The sequence below is a fragment of the Rhinolophus sinicus genome, chromosome 12 (genome assembly GCF_057876585.1).
Source record: "Rhinolophus sinicus isolate RSI-liver-muscle chromosome 12, RSI-T2T, whole genome shotgun sequence".
Lineage (NCBI taxonomy): Eukaryota > Metazoa > Chordata > Mammalia > Chiroptera > Rhinolophidae > Rhinolophus > Rhinolophus sinicus.
Window position 1 is genome coordinate 26,174,735 of NC_142512.1, and position 20,575 is coordinate 26,195,309.

Genomic DNA, 20,575 nt, shown 5'->3' on the forward strand with positions numbered 1-20,575 from the left:
AGTTAAACAAAAATCTTGCAACACCAAGTCAGCCAGGGCAGGCTGCACAAGCAATGTTGCGAAGTGGGGAAAGCCCTGGTTTTCTGAGTCAGAACACCTGGTTTCCAGTCCACATTTGCTACTCTGTAGCCAAGGGATTTGGGGGCAAATTACTTCAGCTCTCAGGGCTTCAATCTACTCATCTTCAAAATCTGGATGTGTATCTGTGCTTTGTAAAATGCAAAACATTATACCCAGAGGCAGAGGTACAGCGCAAGGAGAACAGATTCTAGAACCAAAAGGAGCTGGATTTGGAGCCTCTACCTAGAAATTGGATGTTGGGCAAATTTCTTAAACTCTCCAAGTCTTGGTTTCTTGTGTGTAAAATGGAGGTGGCAGTGCCTAGCTTACAAAATTGTCATCAGGCTTTCTGAGATAAAAATTTTTTGAAGCATCTAGTACAGAGTAGGTGCTCGATATATTATGGTTATTATTATACAAAAAAATAGCTGTTTTGTATGTATATTTATCTGTGTGCTGGCCTTCTGAGTGTGTGGTCACCTGTACAGAAATTCAGGGTGGTCGCAAAGTATGGAAACACAATGTTACTTCTTCATGAATTGTAATGTAATATCAGTAAATAGTTTATTATGTGCGTGTGGCCACCCTGTGTATACTCTGAGATTATGAGCCTCCAAGAGACTGTTAAGAGCTGAGAAATAATAAAACAGTTTAAACATCCAATCAAACCTTCTGGAGATGAGAGATCTTACCTTACTTTTCTTTGTGTCTTCCACTGCCAGCCTGGTTCAATGACTACACACGAGAGGTACTTAATAGACAGGATCAAAGAATGGGATCTGAAAGAGCATCATTTTCTTTTAAAACTGAAAAAACCAGAGCCCAGAGAGGGCCAGTGACTTGCCAAAGTGATCCAGCAAGTGGATAGCAGATCTAGGGCTGGTATTCAGCGTTCCTAACTGTTAGGACCATGGCTTTCCACTGTACCTGTCATAGCTATGGAATGAATGACACTCATGTGGTGGAATCAAGATCCTTTCATGACTTGGACCCTCATAAGTCTCTTCAATGGGCTCATCCAGTCTGACAAAGATTCAGAGTTTCCTTGAAGTGACAATAGGACAGAGCAGGGGTTCTGAAATGGTCCTTTGAGCCTCTTGGATTTCTCTGGGGCCTGCAGTGTTTGCACTGGTCTAGACATTTTCCACCAAACCTCCCGGCAAATATTTGAAGGCCTTGATACAATGCCACACAAATAACCATATCTAAAGCCCTCCCGTGTAAACAGCCTGAAGTCCTTAGTCAGCAATGATCAGAGAAGAAAAAAAAAAGCAAAACCAAAACTGAGCTTCTTGAAACAGTTTTTAGAAGGTAAACCTCAAAGACCACCTAAAAGGTGACACATTTTTGTTGTAGTTAAACTCACAATTGTTACTGATACCATTCATTGAAAGTTGGGAGGTGTGTGTGTATTTTAACAGCTTTTCCATGATGCAGAAGAAATTCCCTGTGGTAGCAAATGCTGTTTTAAAAAATAACTTTTCAATTTCAAAAAACATGCCTGTTCTTTTGTCCCATACGTTACAAGTTCATTATTGGGATAACCCCTGTATCTGATAGGGGTTGGGGAAAGACTTTAGAATTAGATTAAATGGAATTTGCTGAGGAATTACGAGATGGTTCATATACTAAGTTTTCCATCACTGGTGGGGGGGGGGAGGGAGTACTATTTCCTCTCATACTAGCAAATCTGGCAGTAGCACAGAAGCAGCTTTGGACAGGGAGATGGAGAGAAAGTCACGTGAAATCTCAGTAATAATAGTAGTTAAAGTTTAGACCAAAGAAACTATAGTGGGTCACCATAGGTTGGAAATCCAAGCACAATCACCTAGCCAGCACCCCCATCACCACCCAACAACCCCTATCTCCAAAGAGTCTTTATACAATCCACCTTACTTCCACTGTATCTTCAAATCTTGTAAATTGAGAATCCTAGTTCCTAAAACCATCTACTTTATTTATCTCAGGTAATTACAGGTTAATCAGATCAATTACCCAGTGATATTCAGTAAGCGAGTCCTTTGACAAAAGCAGGGAACAAAATAACTTTAACGTATTATTATTATTGTTGACAAGAATAGCAGCTAACATTTATTGAAGGCCCATTCTGTGACATCATTGTGCAGTATCTAATTTAATCTTCACTAAAACTACGAATTTACACTATGTTATCCCCATTTTTGCTCATGTAGAACCCAGGTCCTAACTAGTACACTCTTCCCGTTTAAACACATAAAGGCTCTTGAGAGATAACCAACAGACTTTCAGGATTACAAAAGCCCTAAAAAATCATATGACCTAAATGTAGAGTCTTGCATGTTTATTCTCATCACTAACACTTGATTGTTAGTAACGTATAAACCATAAATAGGATCACCCTATAAAAAATATTTGAAACCTTTCTTTTTCCACTTAACTATATTGAGGTATCTTTAAATAAATAAATAAGAATTTAAAATGTCAACAGCAGTTGAGATTAAGGAAACTTGTGCTTTCTCATTTTGCTTTATTTTTTTACAATGATTATATATTACCAAGAACAACCACAAAAAAGTTATTTCCATTCTTAAAAAATAAAAAAAGATTCCAGTACTTCATAGACCTGTGAAGCAGGATGTTGACACAAATCCACTGATACAAAAAGTCAGTAGTAATCATTTACCTGCTGAGAGCTTTATGGTTGGCAAAGCACGTTTGCATATCACTTCATTTTATTCCTCACACTAATCCTATCTGATACGCAATATGATGCCCACTTTCTGGGCTAGGAAACTGAGGCTCAAAGAGTTTACAGTATGCACAACTCAAGGTTATACGTATCAAAAAGGTAAAACTTTAACTCAGGTGACTTGACTCCAAGTGCTGCCTGTATTCCACTACCCGAGTATCTTCCTATAATTACTACCCATGTGCCCCAGGTCCTAAATATTTTCTGGATTCTGCTCTGTCACCTCTTCCTTAAAGTTTACATTATAAGCTTTCGCTCCAGAGATCTACTATTTTGGAAAGGATATCTATATTGTAACAGGTACTCTCAATTGCTGGGAAGATAAAGATAACGCCTTCTTAATATCTTATTTTTAGCTAGACCTTCTGTAGAAAGATGAGACACACATTGCAAGTCTGAGCATAGCATGTCCTAGAAGATCCTCCCTCCCCTCCCCTGCTGCAGACTTTCTTGAGCCCTGACTGCTCTCAGGGTGCAGGGTCATGGGAGAAACTTATAGAGAAGAACAACCACAGTCAGCCCTTACTGTATGTTTCCTATGTGCCAAGCATCTGCCACTCTTCTTTTCTTTTTTTTACAATTTTATTGGGGAAGGGGAACAGGACTTTATTGGGGAACAGTGTGTATTCCAGGACTTTTTTCCAAGTCAAGTTATTGTCCCTTCAATCTTAGTTGTGGAGGGTGCCATTCAGCTTCAAATTGTTGTCCTTTCAGTCTTAGCTGTGGAGGGCGCAGCTCAGCTCCAGGTCCAGTTGCTGTTGTTAGTTGTGGGGGGCGGGGTGGGGGTCGCGAGAGCCCACAGGCCCATGTGGGAATCGAACCGGCAGCCTTCGGAGTTAGGAGCACGGAGCTCCAACCACCTGAGCCACTGGGCTGGCCCCCACTCTTCTTTTCATTAAGTCCCAACAGTAATAGTGCACCCATTTTCAGATGAGGAAACTAGGATTTAGAGAGATTACGTCACTAGCTCATGATCTTAGTCAATAAGGGCTGGAATGGAAATTCATACCCAGCAATCAGTCTTACTGCCCAAGTGCTTAAATGCATCTCTTGGCCGCCCTTGAGGGGAATAGAATGGTTAAGAAGGTATTAGGGGTCCTGATTTGGTTTTTAAAAGTACACTCACACATACACACATACACACACACACATCTGTGTAAGCATACATGAAGGAAACATACACTGAATAGCAATTGTTTAGAGAAAGAGAAGGAATTGGGGATTGGGAATTAGGCAGTAAATAGATGAGAAAGGAGACTCTCTTTTTACTTTATACGGTTCAGATTGTTTGAATTTTTTATAATGTCTATTAGGTTTTTTAATTGTGGTAAAACAAACATAAAATTTACCATCATAATAATTTATAAATGTACAGTTCAGTAGTATTAAATACATCCACATTATTGTGGGGCAACCATTACTACCATCTTTCTCCAGAACTTTTTCCATCGTGCAAGACCAGAAATCTGCAACCATTAAAAATAACTCCCAATTCCCCACTTCCCTCCACCCCTAGCAACTATCATTCTACCTTCTGTCTCTAGGAATTTGACTAATCCTGGTATCTCATTTAAGTGGAATCATATAGTATTTGTCTTTTGGTGACTGGCTGATTTCACTTAGCATAACATTCTCAAGGTTCATCCATGTTGTAGTATGTATCAGAATTTCCTTCCTTTTTAAGGCTGAATAATACTCCATTGTGTGTATATGCCACATTTTGTTTCTTCATTCATAGATCAATGGACACTTGGGTTGCTTCCATGTTTCAGTTACTGTGAATAATGCTTTCCAGCTTTATACTCTACCCCACCCTGTGCCCAACTCCATGCCTGTTTTCTGGTAGGTGTTCTCTATATATATTAATTAAAGGGATGACTTCACCAGAGCATCTAGGTAAGTGACAAGTTTTCGCAAGGGTAACAGAAGGACAACTCGGAAGCAGTGACAGTGGAGGAAAGGACTTTGCCACCTGCTTACTCAGTGAGTGATTTTCGACACTTGATTTCTTGAGTCTTAGTCTCCTCAGTTACCCAAAGACACTACCCACCTTATATCATCACAGGATGATTGTGAAAACTCACCATTCATTTATTCATTCTTTCAACAAATATTGCATGCCTCCTGGCCCAAGGCTAGATCAAATGTGAAATAAGAATAATTCGTTCAGTACACATCGCTTGAATTTTCATTTTGTGTAATTTTGTGTAGTATTTATGTATTCTTTGATTAGATCTGCAGTGAAGCACCCTGTCTCATTCCTTTGTTTTTAAAGCAAGTCTCTAAAAAGAAAAAAGTGTTCAGAGTTCTCAGAGAACTTCAAACATGACTTTCTTTTGATAGCTGTGTAAACCAGAAGATTGTCTCCCAAGTCCTGCAGGAGAGAAGTGGGTCAGGAATTTCTGGGAAACTGTGCATTACTCTGCTCTCTGAAGAACCTGTCAGCTTTTCTAATCCATAATGGTCATCTCCAGCTGCAAGGAGAAGTTAATGAGGTGTGTGGGACAGTGATGGGAAAAGGTCAGCCTCTACATCACTCCTGACACCCCTGCTAAGTGAGGGCCACAGAGGGGAACTAGCCATAGGGTAAGAGACATGGACCAGAAAACAACGTCCACTTCATTAGCCGGTGATTCTGAGTGTGTGGAAAGAGGCCAAGGTCCAACCTACAGACTGTGACAGAACATTCTTACAACGTTGTGAGGTCTGGGCAAAGGCAGGGTAGAGAGCGTCCATACTGCCTCTCTCCAGTGGCATCGTGGGGACATTTCCCCTTTACTCTTCTCTCTCTCTCTCTCTCTCTCTCTCTCTCTCTCTCTCTCCTTTTCTTTTTCCTTCCTTATTTCCCTCCCTTTTGTCTTTTTTCCTTCCCTTTTAAAATTGTATTAATCTTATTCTTTTTTCTAATTATCCCCCTTTTGTTTTCTTCCTCCCCCACATCCCACCCCTTACTCTCATCCTATACTTCCAACCAATTTGCCCGTGTTTCCAAATCTTAAAAAAATTCCTAAGAACAGTACTTCCATACCTTCGAACAGGAGTCCCAAAGTGCAGTGCACAAGGTAATACGTTGTGAATACAGCTGAAACTATTAAGTCTTATTTTTATAAATTTATATTGACTCCATGGCCTTTTTATTTTCATGTTTGCTTTATGATGAGCATAAAATATTAGTACAGTAGTACATGTAGTAAGTTAATTAATTAATACAAATAATGGGATTCAGGTACTCAAACTTTTTTTTTTTTTAACTGAGAGGAGCAATTGGGGAAAAAAACATTTCCAGATATTGCTTTAAAGAAAAGCCCCTTAAATACTGAATTGCACTCCCAGGGGTTCCAGAGCGTACATAGGGCCTGAGCTGTGAGGAAGTCTTAGGCTCAACACCCCAAGGATTGCTGTCACTATAGAGAAAGTACACTGAGTTTGATTTTTCAGCTCTGTGTCATTTATTTGAAAAGTCTTTCCTGGGAAGACCCCTCACGCACGATAGTGTCTCCCACATTCCCTTTCCACTTTTCCCTGCCCTTCTATTTGTCTCCATAGCACACCTGACATGCTATGTATTTACACACTCACTGGTTTTCTCAGCTGTCTCCCCCTCTCACTGGAATGAAAGGTCTATGAGGGCAGGGCCTTGTTTTAGTCCCTGTTGTATCTCCAGTATCGAGAATAGTACCTGACACAGATAGGTACTTGAGGAGTGAACAAACCAAGAGCTGCAAATGACTAAGTGAAACCAACCATGGCCTACGGGGCTTCTGTTTGAAAGGAGATCCCTGACTCTGCACTCCTCTTTTTTATCCTTTGTCGTCTGAAGGCTCATTTCATAGCAACTGTGATGCTCAATGATGCCCAGTTAAAACACTCTGACTCCCTGGCCAGACTGAACTCCTTGAGGGTAGCAATTGTACCCTTAACGTCTTTAAATCCCCAGCATTTCACGTAATAGTAAATGCATTAATAGATGTTTGTTGAATGAATAAATGAATGTATTCTGGGCCTTGGACATGCAGAAAGGAGAATCAGCACAGAGTCAAAGAAGTTAGTAAGCAAGTGGTTACAGAGTGCCTGCTGCATACAGTACACTGTTCTAAGCACCACTGAGCAACACAGAAGATTGAGAAAGTTTATTTCCTGTGCTTTAGGCATTTACAATCCACTTAGAGGAGATAAAACATAGAATCATGTAGTGCCTAAGACTACATGGTGTACAAAATAATAGGTTAAAGTTTGGTGAGGTAAGTTTGTAGGCCCTGCTGGTCAGTCCAGTCAATGAATATTGAGAACGTACTATGTGCTGACGTTGCCTTAGATCCTGGCGACACAAGGAATCATAAAAACGCAACCTTGCTTTTGGGGAGCTTCCAGTCTAGACAGGTTGTAAGGTCATTCCGAGAACATGGGCAAAAAACCAGTAGAGACATAAGCACAGAGGATACTGGAAACAGAAAGAAGGAGCAAATAACCCAAGGTTTCTGAACCTTGGCACTGTTGACATTTTGGGCCAGATAATTCTTTGTTTTGGAGGCTGTCCTGTGCGTTGTAGAATGTTTAGCAACATCCCTGGCCTCTACCCCCAGACACTGTAGTAACTCCTAGCCATGACAGTTGAAAATATCTTTAGACATTAGGACAAACTATGCAAGTTGTGGGGTCCACTGCAGAATGAAAATGTGGTACCCCTTGTTCAAAAAGCAGGGGAAAAAAGTGTCATTAAAGATCCTAAAATATAAAGATTTTTTTTTTTTTGGTGGCCTAGTCTCTCTCTCTCTCTCTCTCTCTCTCTCTCTCTCTCTCTCTCTCTCTCTCTCTCACTTGTTCTCTCATTCTTGCTCTCACTTTTGATTTGCTACTTACTGTCACATTCCCTGGGGAATGGGGATGCCAGCAGGATTAGAGCAAACCCTCATAAATCTGAAGAGCCCACTCTTGACTCAGTGTGCACACATGCACTCAGCTCACCGTCTGTCAGTTTCCCCCTCTGACCAGCCATTGGACCTGTGAACGGTGCCCCAGCTGAGGTCATGGAAGTCAAGCCAGGCATCTACCCTTCCCACTGCCGCTGCTCCAAACCCCAAGGCTGTTGCAAAGATGAGCGTGGGTGAAAGGCTTGCATAGTCTCTCGCCTACTGTTCCATGGTACTGACAGCTTGAGTCATGGGTGGCCATTGCCATGTCCCCCCCTGAGATACCACAGGGCTAGAACATCCTATCCCAACCTCCCCGGGTCGACCACAATCCCTCTAAAGGCACAGAGGGCAGCAGTGGTCATCCTGTGGGAGTGGGGAGACAGAGGCTTGGCAGGGCAGGGACATCAGGTTGTGGAGGAGCTGGAGCCACAAATCCATCCCATAAATGCAGGGGTGGGGGCGGCGATGGAACCTAGTGAATTGAGGCTGCAAGCCCCTGGGGCATGCTCATTGTCCCATCAGACTTCACTTACAAAACAGAAATTCAAAGATAAAATTATTAAGAATTCCGGGATGGACTGCAGAGCATTAAATCCCAAGAACTCCCGTGAAGCCAGCTAGCCCTGACAGACATTGCCAAATCTCCCCTGGGAGGCAAAAGCACCCTAAGTTGAGAACCACTGAACTCAACCTGGGGTTAGGTAGGACGTTTCTAAAGGAGTGAGCCCTCAACTATTTCCAGAAGGTTACAAGGGGGGGGAAATTATTAGAAGGGACAGCATTAATCAGGAAAGTTTCCTGCATTTTAAAGCAAGTGAATTTTAAAGCAAGTTTTGGGGGGAATTTCTGGGACCTGGTTTGGCCACTAAGGCTTTTCTCAGTTCGTCTTTCTTCCTAAAATGCCTGTGACTTTTTGTTGTCAAAATCCTACATATCCTTCAAGGGCTCTGCGCTCACACAGCACTTTTCTGGTTCCCCCATTATTATTAGCATTTGCTCCTATTTATTAATTGTGCCAGGTAGTTTACATATATTGCAAGGATTTCCTGCCAAATTCTACACTGTCTTCCTTTTTACAGCCAAGGAAACTGAGGTTCGACGTAGCACCTTGCTCAAGGTCACACCAAGGAAGCAGCAGAGACAGATTTGAAACCTGTATCAGCCTGACTCCAAGCCCCATGCTGGTTCTTTTATTGGACTTGCCTCTTTGCCAGGTCAGAAAACGTTTGAAGCCAGATAGAGCTGCTTTTGAATCTCAACTCGGTCTGAGCAACAACAGGCTGTCTGCAACTCACGCTCTCTGAGCATCAGTTGAGAAAACTAAAAGTAGGAATAATGATACTGCCTCACAATGAGATGCTTTCTGTAAAGCAATCAGTACAATGCTTATTATAAGACCGGCTCCATTCTATCTAGCAATAGACATAAGTGTAGACGTGTCTCTCTCTCCTACTACTTGTATACAACCAACTCCTTGGAAGCAGGACTTGAATCTTGTTCATCCCAGTAGTGCTTGATACCTCCTGCAGTGCCCAGCATATAGTGGGTGCTCAATAAATGTTTGCTGCATTAACTCAGCAGCCCTGCATGGCTCTTCACTCCCAGGCCTGGAAGCGGGGTCTTCATCTAGTCACCAGAGCATCAAAGGATGCCATCCCTCAGCGTGAGGCCCAGTGGACACCCTCATGCCCAAGGCGCATGTTGTGGGCAGCAGTCCTGACCAGACACAAGCAGGCCGAACAGGGGGCAGGGCCCTACAAGTAAGAACTAAGAGAGGAGTAGGAGGGACGTCTGAGGGAGAGGCACAGAGTAATACCAAGTGGATAGCAGTTCCTGACATAGATTGGACTCAGTCCTTTCCTGGCATCCTTTCAGCTTTTCCATCCCAGAAGCATGGCATTGGGTGTGGAAATGGGGGTCTCTTATCTTGACTTATTCCTGGGTCTTGTACCTGCTCCTGGACAGCACCTTGTGCTACTCTTGTTTTACAAATGCAGTGCTGTAGAGAAATGCAGTGCAGGCGAGATTAGAAGACTTGGGTCAACAGGCAGTGAGTCTGGCACCTTCAGGGGGTCATTTTTCCTCTCTGAGGCTCAGTTTCCTCATCTGTGGGTACTAATGCCTATCTTGCCTTCTTTGCAGGATATTTTGAGATCAAACAACAACAAAAAAAGATTTTTGCACACCATAGAACACTGAACCAATATAGTTCTCTATGTGGCAGGTATCTCCTCAGACAGGAAGGACTTTGGTCTCTCTGTCTCTCTGTCTCTCTGTCTCTCTGTCTCTCTGTCTCTCTCTCTCTCACACACACACACACACACACACACACACACACATATACACACAATCACAAGATTTCTCTCTGTGCTAAGACAGTCAGGGTGTTTCTGTGTGCTCCCCCTGTTTGGGTGAGTGGAGGTCTTGGAAGATGGGAAAGAGCCAGAAGGGAAGCACTTCCCGTGGAATTAGGCAATCGGTAGTTCCACTGCTTAACTGTTCCTGAGTCTTTGCGCTAATCCTTATCTCCATTTCCTCATCATTAAAGTGAGGATGGTACTGTCTACCTCATAGATTTGTGAGGAAGAATAAAGGAAAGAGTGTAGCAAGGGCACCTCACTAACACTTATTTGAATATTAATCTGAAAACAGATTCCAAGAAATTTTAGTAAAGGGCATGGCTTTTTTTCCTAATCACCACAGCCTCACCCATATCATTTATTCAATAAGCATTTATGGTGCACTTGCTGTGTGCTGGGCCCACTGCCAAACTCACTTTTTATGGGTGTAGAAGAAAGAGGAATAGATTATTGCTCTGGAGTGAAGGCTCTCTCTGCTCGGTGTAGTATTCATTAGTTTAATATCATACCAGGTCGCTAGTTTTTAATTTACTCTTTTACAAACTACTGGGAACACCCTATTTCTGAAAATGACCCAACAGGAGGATGTGAGTTGTTGAATCAAAATGAGAGAAATCTTCTCTACCCTTAGGAGTTTCCCTGGCAAAGATCATCTGATGTCAGCATGTTTGAGAAATAAAAGCACAAAGTTAGAAGGGATTTCTAGAAAGGAAGCTGACCCCCCGGTGTTTGAGATCTTCCCATATCCATTTGTTATTACCGCATAACTCTCTGCAGAGGACTTCATACCTATTAGATTCTTGGTAGTGTTTGTCAGTTTTACACCAGAAACTGTGAATTTAGAAGGGATCCCCTGAGCCATGTGCTATGATTGAGAAAGCACTTGTGAAACCATCCCCCATACAAGCTGTTTCTGTTATCTAATTTCTTCCAGTAACCCTATGAGGTATAAATTCCATTATTATCACCATGATAATATAAAGACTCAAAGAAATTAAGTAACTTACCCAAAGCCACACCCCCACAAATACCCCCTTCCAGAAAGCAGCTGGTCTATTTAACTCCAAAGCTAAGATTTCCCCAGTGCACCGAGCTATATCTCTTAGGAAAGTCATTTCTCCTCCTGAATCTCCTTCCTCATCCCAAAGATGAAGTGAAGTGAGATGACCCCAGGTCTCGTTCTTATCTATGGATTTCTACCTACATAGGAGTTTATTCAAGGGTTGACAAACTGTGGCCCACGGACCAAATCCAGCCAAGCAATTGTTTTTATAAATAGAGTTTTATTGGAATACAGCCACACATATTCATTTATGTATCAGCAATAACGGAGTTGAATAGTTGTGAGAAAGACTGTATAGCCCTCAAAGTCTAAAACGTTACTATTTGGCCCTTTATAGAAAAATTCCAACCCCTGGAATATACCGGTCTATGATGATAAACTATACATGGTAAATGGGACAGAATCTGGAGGGTCACGCATCAACAGTAAATAGTTGGGAGGGAGTAAGGAGGTGGCCTCCGCTCTTCACATTTTACACTTTGGAATTATTAATTTAAATTACTTCTTACTAGTTACAATTTACAGCAACCCTCATAAATCCGAAATGTGTAGCCTAATGATCTACCCACCATCCCAGTTAAGATACAGAGCTTTCCTAACACGCCAGAAAGCTCCCAGATGACCCACCCCTATGAATACAGCCCTCAAAGTAACCTATCACCATGGATTAGTTTTTCCTGCTTTTTAACTTCATATAAATGGAATGGCACTGTATATACCCTTTTGTGTCTGGGAAAGGTATTCTACAACTTTATTGGTGACAATTTGGAAAATTGAGAAGTACAAATAAGGAAATAAAAATCATCCTCAACGGCATCATCCAGAGATGAACACTTATTCATTTATTCAACACGTATTTTATTGAACGACTGCTATGTATCAGGCATCTGTCCAGGCATTGAAGAGTAAGATATGAGATGGTCCCTGCTCTCGTGGAGCTTATTGTCTGTGGTATATTTTTTCATGGGCTAGTCAAAAGTCCCATGTCCAGCACTGCACAGATGTCTGGCCTGACCTCTTGGACCATCCGCCCAAAGGCCTGGAAATGGACACCCTGGTAATTTAGGACCATTTAGGAATTTCAAATCATAGAAAAGTTAGGGAACTTAGTCATCCAAACCAACTGGCCATTTTTCAAAAGTAGCATCAGAGGCCCAGAGAAAGTGCTCACCAAAGCCTTTGGGAAGGTGAAGAGTCATCCAGAAAGGAATGTTGTATCCAGAGCTAGAACTGCAATCTAGAATGTTCTTCAGGTTGCAATACTGCTCTCTAACAATCAGGCCCCCAATCTCCTTCAGACCAGATTAGGGTAGTATTTGTGTTTTACTCTAGAGATGATTTCATCTTAAGGTCTTCTAGAGACTCCGGAACCAATGGGAAAATCTTGGAGCGTGGGGCAGCAGAGGATGGAGACCAGGCACTCCCTGCTGTAAGCAAAGCAGGGTAACCATGGAAAGGAGAGGGAAGACTGTTTGTACAAGCGCAATAAAAGGAGTATCAGTTATGCTGCAAAGTTACAGGAAAGGTGAGTCCCAGGAATCACATTTGCCATTTTGTGAAATTTCTGAGATGGAGCTCTGAAAGCCTGTGTAGAGTGATGAGCCAATTGATTTTCAAATTATCTTATATCAGGGACTACATCTCCCATAGAACATCTTGGGATTTAAAAAGATTCGTTTTTTTAAGTAAAAGAACCTAATGTGGTCTCTTCAAATTCAGTTAAGTCTTAAACAAGTGGGGAATCAAGGCGCCCAAAGAGATCAATTGCCTCATTTCTTCATGTGTTTTCATGAGGTGCTTCTTCTTTTTAAACATGTAAGAGCCTATCTTACTCCAGGAACCTGCAGTTACTCATTTATTCTTCACCATAGAAGGAATATTATTATCCTTTTCCACATGAGGAAACAGAGGTTCAGAAAGATTATGTAAAGTGCCCAAATTGCACAGCTGGATAAGCATATCTGAGACTCAAATTTAGGTTTGTTTGATTCCAACATCTACCCTCTCTTCTCGGCTATGAATCCTCCACTTCTCCCTCATAGACCACCCCCCCGCCACTTTCAACTTCCCACCTCCTGAAGCAGTAAAAGCTGGAGACCTTTCTCTTTCAACCTAAACCCCTGTTCAAAAATCCTGAGCCCCAATTTCAGTCCTTCCACTAACTTGTTCCAATGGCTCCAAGCCGCCTCCTTCAAATGTCCTGTCTTATTTTCCCATTTTTAAACTGGGGCCACTATATTAGTCCATCACCATTTTATCCTATGTGAAGCATAAACAAAGAGTATTTCCACTGTACTCTTGCTTCCTCTATTTGGGGGAAGTTTAACCAAGGGTTTTATGAAATAATTCACTTAGCATTTTGGGCTCACATCCTAAAGGACTATCTGCTGGGATGCTCACACTTTCCTTTTTAAATTTCCACATGAAGGGGGTAGGTATCGGCTCTGTTCACAGATCTATCATTGCCGTTACTTGGTGAGCACCCATCCTGCACTAGGTGGCATATACAAGGTAGATCTGGATAGGATTACGGGAAGTTGCGGGATATAAATAGATCACCTGCACGACATACCTGGACACTCATAGGAAGTTTCCCTGTGCTCTGTGAAATTTCCTGTATGTTCACAGTTTGCTTGGAGGTAGGGGGCAGAATGGGTTTACTGACACCTGAATTTTGAGAGATAAGGAAGCGTGAGAGTCAGACTGGGCACACAGCAGTTGGAACTACAAATCAAAGCTTTGTTGTTAAAAGGGAAGTGATTGCTGGTTTTTTAATGGGTTTTCCCAGCTAAACACAGAAACTGATCTTCATTACACTTGACTGCTTCTATCATGATCACAAGTGAGAGACAGAGAAAAAGAGATTGTTCTCCAGGGACATTTACTCTCAACACTTCATTATCCTGGTTGAGGGGAGCTGGGTAGGCAGAGAATGTTCTCCCAGTGGGCGGAATTGTGAGCAGCAAAGACCTGCCATATGTTACAACAAACTAGAACACAATAGGTGACGTGAAGGGTCCTCATTTCCATGAACTTATTACCCCTTTCTCAGGGAAAAAGACTGAGATAGTGGAAATCTTCCCCAGGGCTCCATGCACGCAACCCTTTCTTTCTGGCTCCCAGCACAGGTGGCCCAGGCAGCAGTAGCAGATACTGTATTTAAGAGGCAGCCTAGCTCCTCAACAGCCTGACTTGAATAAGTCATACCTGGAGTCTCAGCCCTCATACCTCTGGATCATCTGACTGAGTCAAGCAGACTGAGAGTTGCTAATCCTCCTTCCTCCACGTTGAAACTCCCGTCTTCCCAAAACTAACCCCAACTTCCTTCTAACGATCTCTTAAAGGTGGGAAAGACAGGAGAATTTGCTTAGAAGCTCCTTTGCAAATCCCCTGCGGATTCTGAATTTTTGTCCCTCATCTCTCAGTACCTCCAACCCCAGCGCTAGATCTGCCTGATTTTGAGAACCCTAAGCCTCCAAAGGAGCTCGATTTTACTACTGGGAACTGATTTCCTGCCTTCCCAGACTGCAAAGTGTGAAAGCTATTATTAGACTAAGGGGTTTCACAAGTGGTCTCATTCAATGCACACAAGTCCCCTCCCCCTGCACTGCAGGTATCAGTATTTTACAGACGAGGAAAGAGTGGCTTAGAGAGGGGAAAGGGGTGTCTGCTGCCCCAGGAGCTACGGGTCTGTGAGTGGAGGAATTTACAATGCTCCTTCCTCTGTTCTGCACGTCAGGTCCAGCCTGCAGGTGCGCCTCAGGCCTCCTTCCTCTCCACTCCGCGCCTCAGGGAGATTCAGGTGAAACTCCTGTAGTGCTGGAAGGTTCCCGGCTTCCTTCCTGGCCCGGCCCGGGTGGGAAAAAACGTCTTTTCCTCAGCGGCTTTGTGGGCGCTTTCTCAATTTGCGCCTTCTGCCGCCGCTGTCTCCGTGACCTCACGTGGGCAGAGCGCGGTCTCTGACCCCAGGAACCGCTTGTTTCCTGGAGCTACAAATAAACCAAAAATCAGTGGGTGGGCCGGGGTCGGGGGACACGTGGCTCTAACTGTCCACCCAGCTGCAAGCCAAGCTTTGCTTTCACCGCAAAGGAGGCCCTGCAATCCTAGTTTTACCCCCGAAAGCATAGGCGCTTTGATAGTATTCTGGGTTTAAACTGGAGAGCAGGCGGCCAGCTCCCCGGCGGTTTAGCCAGGCGAGGTGCTGGGGTCGCCCGGCTGCTGGAGGAACTCAACTTTGGCTACTCCCCCAGCTATAAATTAGCCTGCACCTCCTTCCAAAGGTTCTCCCGGCCTGCTTCCCGTTCGCCTACGCTCTCGGAGCCGGCAGTTCTGCAATCCAAACTGCCAGACCCAGCTGGTGAGGGCCTGGGCACTGCAGAATGGTAACCCAGGTAGAACTAAACGGTAATCCGCCCTCACCCCGCCTAACACGCCCCACTTTCCCCAGGTCTCGGCATACATTCACAAGCGGTCAGTATCCCCTCCGCCGGGCTGGCTCTCCTGGCCCACCGCCTGAGTCGGTTGGGTCACCTTGGAGGGTCTCGACTCTCCCATCCGCCTCCATCTCCTACTTCCAAGAACACCCCAACTTCCTTCAGCTCTCACCTGAGCCCCCGAAGTGCAGTTTCTTCTCTCCAGACTAAAGCCGGACCGCGGCGGGTGGAAAAGCCCCGGAGTCTTCCACACTAGGCTGCAAATTACTTGCTTAACAAGTCCAAAGGTCAGCTAAAGTTTGGCTGATAAACAGAACCAGTACAAGAAGGTCTTCAGCCCCCCAGCGTGAGTACAATGGACCCTGGCAAGCCCCGCTCCCGCCCGATTCTCCAGCTCTCCACGTCTGCCTCTCAAACTCTCCCTCTCTCTCGGTTTTCCCCCCTCCCCACAACCATTTGCATCTTGCCGAAAGCCGGGCCCTCCCCATTAATTTGCATATCTTATATGGCCTAATGGTGGCGATCATGGCAAGTTAGAAGTTTTCTGACTTCTCGGAGGAGACTCCGGGACCCCGGGGAGTAACAGGTGTCTGGAGGCTGAAGGGTGGGGAGCTTCCTGGACTTGGGGTTCTCTTGTGAAACTCCCCACCACCCTCTTCTCTTCACCCACACACCCCCTTCTTTTTCTGTCCTTGGAAAATGGTGTCCAAGCTCACGTCGCTCCAGCAAGAACTCCTGAGCGCCCTGCTGAGCTCCGGGGTCACCAAGGAAGTGCTTGTCCAGGCCTTGGAGGAGTTGCTGCCATCCCCGAGTTTCGGGGTGAAGCTGGAGACCCTGCCCCTGTCCCCCGGGAGCGGGGCCGAACCGGACACCAAGCCGGTCTTCCATACTCTCACGAATGGCCACGCCAAGGGCCGCTTGTCCGGGGACGAGGGCTCCGAGGACGGGGACGACTATGACACTCCTCCCATCCTCAAGGAGCTGCAAGCGCTCAACACCGAGGAGGCGGCGGAGCAGCGGGCGGAGGTGGACCGGATGCTCAGGTAGGTGCAGACAGAGTTGGGGAGTACGCGCCGAACCCCTGGAGCCCTGGGCCTTGTGCCGGTTTCCCACCAGAGAAGTCCCCCGGGGGGCGCTCCGCTTCTCTCCCAACACCTGGACCCCTCCCAAACCCTCAACCCGACAGCCCCGAGCCTGAGGCTTTATCTCCCCTTGCCCAGACCAGTGCCCCGGGCCCGAGGGCCCCTCCTGGCCGGGCTGGGGCTGGGCCTCTTAGATCCGAGCTGCGAAGCCCTTTGCCTAGAGGTTTGCCCACGAAACTGAAGGTGCGAGTAGGTGCCGTGAAACATCAGTGGTTTCCCAGGAGCAGAGGCTCGGGCCGCACAAGTCCCAAACCATGCATTTCTCCCGGGCGCCCCCTCTCCCGTCCGGGAAAACGCAGGCCGACCTAGGGCACGGCGTCCCGGTGTTCTTGCAGAGGGACAGGCGTCACTCGGACCCGGGATCTGGGGGACGAGTTCTCAGGTGGGCACTCCTATCTGCAGCGCCCATGCAAGGCCCAGGATTATCCGGAATCCGCCCCCCCCCCCCCCGCACCTGCAAAAGTGTTTAGATTTGCAAAGGGAAATGTTTGCATGTTATAGGGTCAGGGTGGACCCTCACCGGGCAAAAGAAACCACGTATCTATGCAAGCGAGGGGCAAATGCGGCTAAAACCCCAGTTCGCGGCGGATCTGGTCGCCACCTGAGAACGGAGGGCGTTTCCGGATCTTACTGCTGACACCCGGCGTCCCCGGGAATTCAGGCGGCTGGCCGGCGGTTTATCTCCCGGTTCGGGATCGTTTGCTGGGCCTCCTTGACCGGTCTAGGGCTTTGACAGCTGGTTACTAATTATTCAAGGAGTGGAGCGGTTCCCTTTGACCGCACGTCGCTCGCGGCCACCCTGCTTTGGGACCTAACCCCTCGCGTGGCCTCGGACACTTCAGCACCGCGGTTTCGCGGCAGAGCCAGGACTAAAGTCGCGTCCTGGACTCGGGCAGCCTCGGTTGCACGCCCGCAGCGTCACTTTGGGATGGGATATGACCTTGCATTTGAATTTGCGATCTGGGGACCTGGCGGCTTACTCTGTAGCAAAGACAATCAGAGGACTTCTAGATTTTCCCCCCAAAATACTTTGCTAAAATTCGTAGGTTTGAGGTTGTTTCCTCGCGTGGCGGCGGTTTCTCCCCTTCCGACGTTCGTGTGTAGGAAGGGGGAAGGGGGCCAAAACGAGCAGCTGAGGCGCCGGGGCAGCCTGGCGAACTAAGGAGCTCCAGCTGCCTGCCACCCGGCCCGCCCGGCCTAGGCCCATTCGCCAGGCCGCCGGCGCCCCCTTTGTAGCCGCGTTCTAGCAGGATCTGGGAAGCCCAGGGCGATCGAAGGCGCCCCTCCGCGCTCAGCCCCGCGCAGGGCTGGACACAGCCGAAATGCAACATAAACTGCAGCACGTGGAGTTAGGGTGTTATTAATTTATTTCTATAAATCATCAACAGAAAGATACACAAAGTTGTGATTAGGTTGAAAAGAGAGGCGGGTTATTCATTGGTGAAGTTGTAAACGGGGCTTAGAAGGGGAAGGAAATCAAAACGTGGATGCGGGGCTGCTTGCGGCTTCCAGCTCACACGCACCGCGCTGCGGGCGCTGCGGCCAAGCCCACCTAGTCCCCAGCGCAGCCCCGGGGCCGCTGATGCCCGCGGGCCAGAACCGTGGAGAGCCGGGCCTGGCCCTGGGCCCTGGACCTTAACTTTCTACCCTCCGCAAAGCCTTGGCTCCAGCTGAGCGGGGAGCGAGGTTAGAGGGCCCGAGACCCTCACCGGGGTGGAGACGCAGGACAGAACCCAAGGTTTTTCTCCCCTTCCCAAGCGGGTGCTGCCTTCCCTCCTCCACCTTCGGGAGTGGTCGGACTTTATTAAAGTAATTTTTCAAGAAATTGCTAGCGGTTCCCAGGTCACTGCACAGTCGGCTCCTGAACGGCAGACACACGCACTCCCTTTTTTGCCCACCCTGTTTCCCTAAGGCGGAAAGAAAAGAACAGGAAAAGTCACTTTGGGGAGCGCTCGGAAGCTCTTCATACCTCCTAGAAGAGAAAGACGAGAAAGGAAGGTTGGGGACCTGCGCGCCGCTGGGTCCTCGGCTCCGGGTCCAGCCCGGCCTCACTCGCGGGCCCCAGGCTGGCGCGCCGGTGGCGTTTGGAAAGTGGCTACTTGCTACGCAGCAGGAATTAAGGCTTCTTAAGCAGCGTGCGGCCAGCTGTGCTGGGGTTCAGGGCGTTTCTGCTCGTGGGCCGCGAAGGCATTGTTTGAAAAGGAGCGAGCTGGGCAAACTGTGCGAGCACCCAGGTCCGGCTTTTGACACCTGCGCTCGTAGCACAAAGGCCGCGCGAGCTTCTCCGGATCCGTGTACTTATCGGGGTTGGAAACCCCTGAACCTGAGTTGTATTTTCAATTTTAATAAAGTAACCAGTTCTCCGGGCTCTTCCGGTGAATATATGTAAATTCTGGGGTCAGAGCGATAAAGGTAACTACGCCATCTTACCTCCAACTCTAGTCCTTTAATGCGGGCTTAAAGGTTTGCTATAGTTTATAGGGTTTTCTTGGGATGCTGCTGCTGCTTTTTTTTAACCTTCCCAATTGTTAAGCTAATTCACTCTTTCCACAGAACCCCTAGCTCTTAGAACATTACACTATTTCGCTAGGTTTCTTAGACACACAAAATGAACACAGGTAAAAAAAAAATTTAAGCAAAACAAAAACTGCCAAAAAATTTGTTAAAGTAGTATTCACTTTTAAAATCCAAATACTTTTTCTAACTTTAGAAGCTATCGTTTGAATCTGTTGAAAGTGTTTTTCCACCCTTAAAATATCTGTGGAAATGTTCGCCAGAAATAGGCTTTCAAATGATCTCTGATGTTTCTACAGGTACAAAAAGGTACATTATTTTTCTCTTACTCTAGGTGAATTCTCCATGTTTGAAACTGTAACGCATTTTCTCATTTTTTGTTCTTGTTGTTACTTCATTATATTGTATTACTTGAAAGTGCCTTTATAAATACTTGAGAAATTCGTTAATTTATGTGTAATTAATCAAAAGTTTGAATTTCTCAAAAACATCTCTATCAAAGCCTGTGTTCTCACGAATTTAATATCAAATAATGGCTAAAATAATCAGTTATTCAAATGCTTGCAAAATATCTGTTTAATTATTAGATTTTTAATTCATTAAACAAAATTTATTTTACTTGCCATATTATAGGCACCACTTGGAAATAAATTATTTAATTTGTAACACTGTATCTGTTTTTACCTTTTTCCCTCTGTTTATGTCATTTTTTTATTGTTTCACCTGAAACTAATTTTTCCCTTCATTTTTTTCATGTTCTATCAGGCTATTATATACATAAACATACAGTTATCTTTCAGTTAAATATGTACCTGCATTAAACAAATAGTGTGTATGGATGTATTGCTTCTTTAATACTTCTGTTCTATACTGTTCATTATTTTCTTTCTTTCTCTCTCTTTTTTTTTTTTTTTTTTAAATGACATCTCAGTTTTAAGTCACCTATTCAATACCCAAGAAACAATACTGGCAAAGTTGAAAACATTTTAAATAAATAAAATCCAAAGGCAGTAACACACTGTTCTAAAGTAACTTTTTGCACATCTGAGTTTATGAGAAATGAAAAGTAGAAGCAAGTTCTTATCTCAAGCTTGAAATTTGGGAGAAATATTGCCTTCCATATACTCTTACCCAATTAAAGCAGAAATGTAAGAATACAGGAAAACAAGGCATTGGGGATCGTTAATATCTTATGCAGAAATTGAAATTATTCATCCCCATTAGGTTTTATTTTGGAGGTACAGCTGTTATGGGATTGTTTTGTTTTGTTTTTAACGTTACTTGTCTCATCTCAGTGGAGTAATTCTTCAGTTCCAGGAAGGAATGTCGTTGTACTTAAAAATTCTAAAACGCTGAAAATCA

At 45.1% G+C, this 20,575-nt stretch overlaps 1 protein-coding gene and 1 long non-coding RNA gene across 7 annotated transcripts in view; one reads left to right on the plus strand and one right to left on the minus strand.

The window, feature by feature from the left end:
* Positions 1 to 11,324: 11,324 nt before the first annotated feature.
* Positions 11,325 to 15,867, minus strand: LOC109447885 (uncharacterized). The gene is made up of 2 exons (XR_002137436.3): positions 15,730 to 15,867; positions 11,325 to 15,113 (listed from the first exon to the last, which is right to left on the minus strand). It is a non-coding gene; the product is annotated as an uncharacterized LOC109447885 (long non-coding RNA).
* An 83-nt stretch (positions 15,868 to 15,950) lies between these two features.
* HNF1B (HNF1 homeobox B) overlaps positions 15,951 to 20,575 on the plus strand; it is a 51,556-nt gene continuing 46,931 nt past the window's right edge. For all 6 annotated transcript variants that reach the window (XM_019732599.3, XM_019732600.3, XM_074319553.2 and 3 more), the window contains exon 1: positions 15,951 to 16,600. In XM_019732599.3, the coding sequence (XP_019588158.3) occupies positions 16,257 to 16,600 (344 nt within the window). In that variant the 5' untranslated portion in view covers positions 15,951 to 16,256. The remainder of the gene's footprint in view (positions 16,601 to 20,575) is intronic.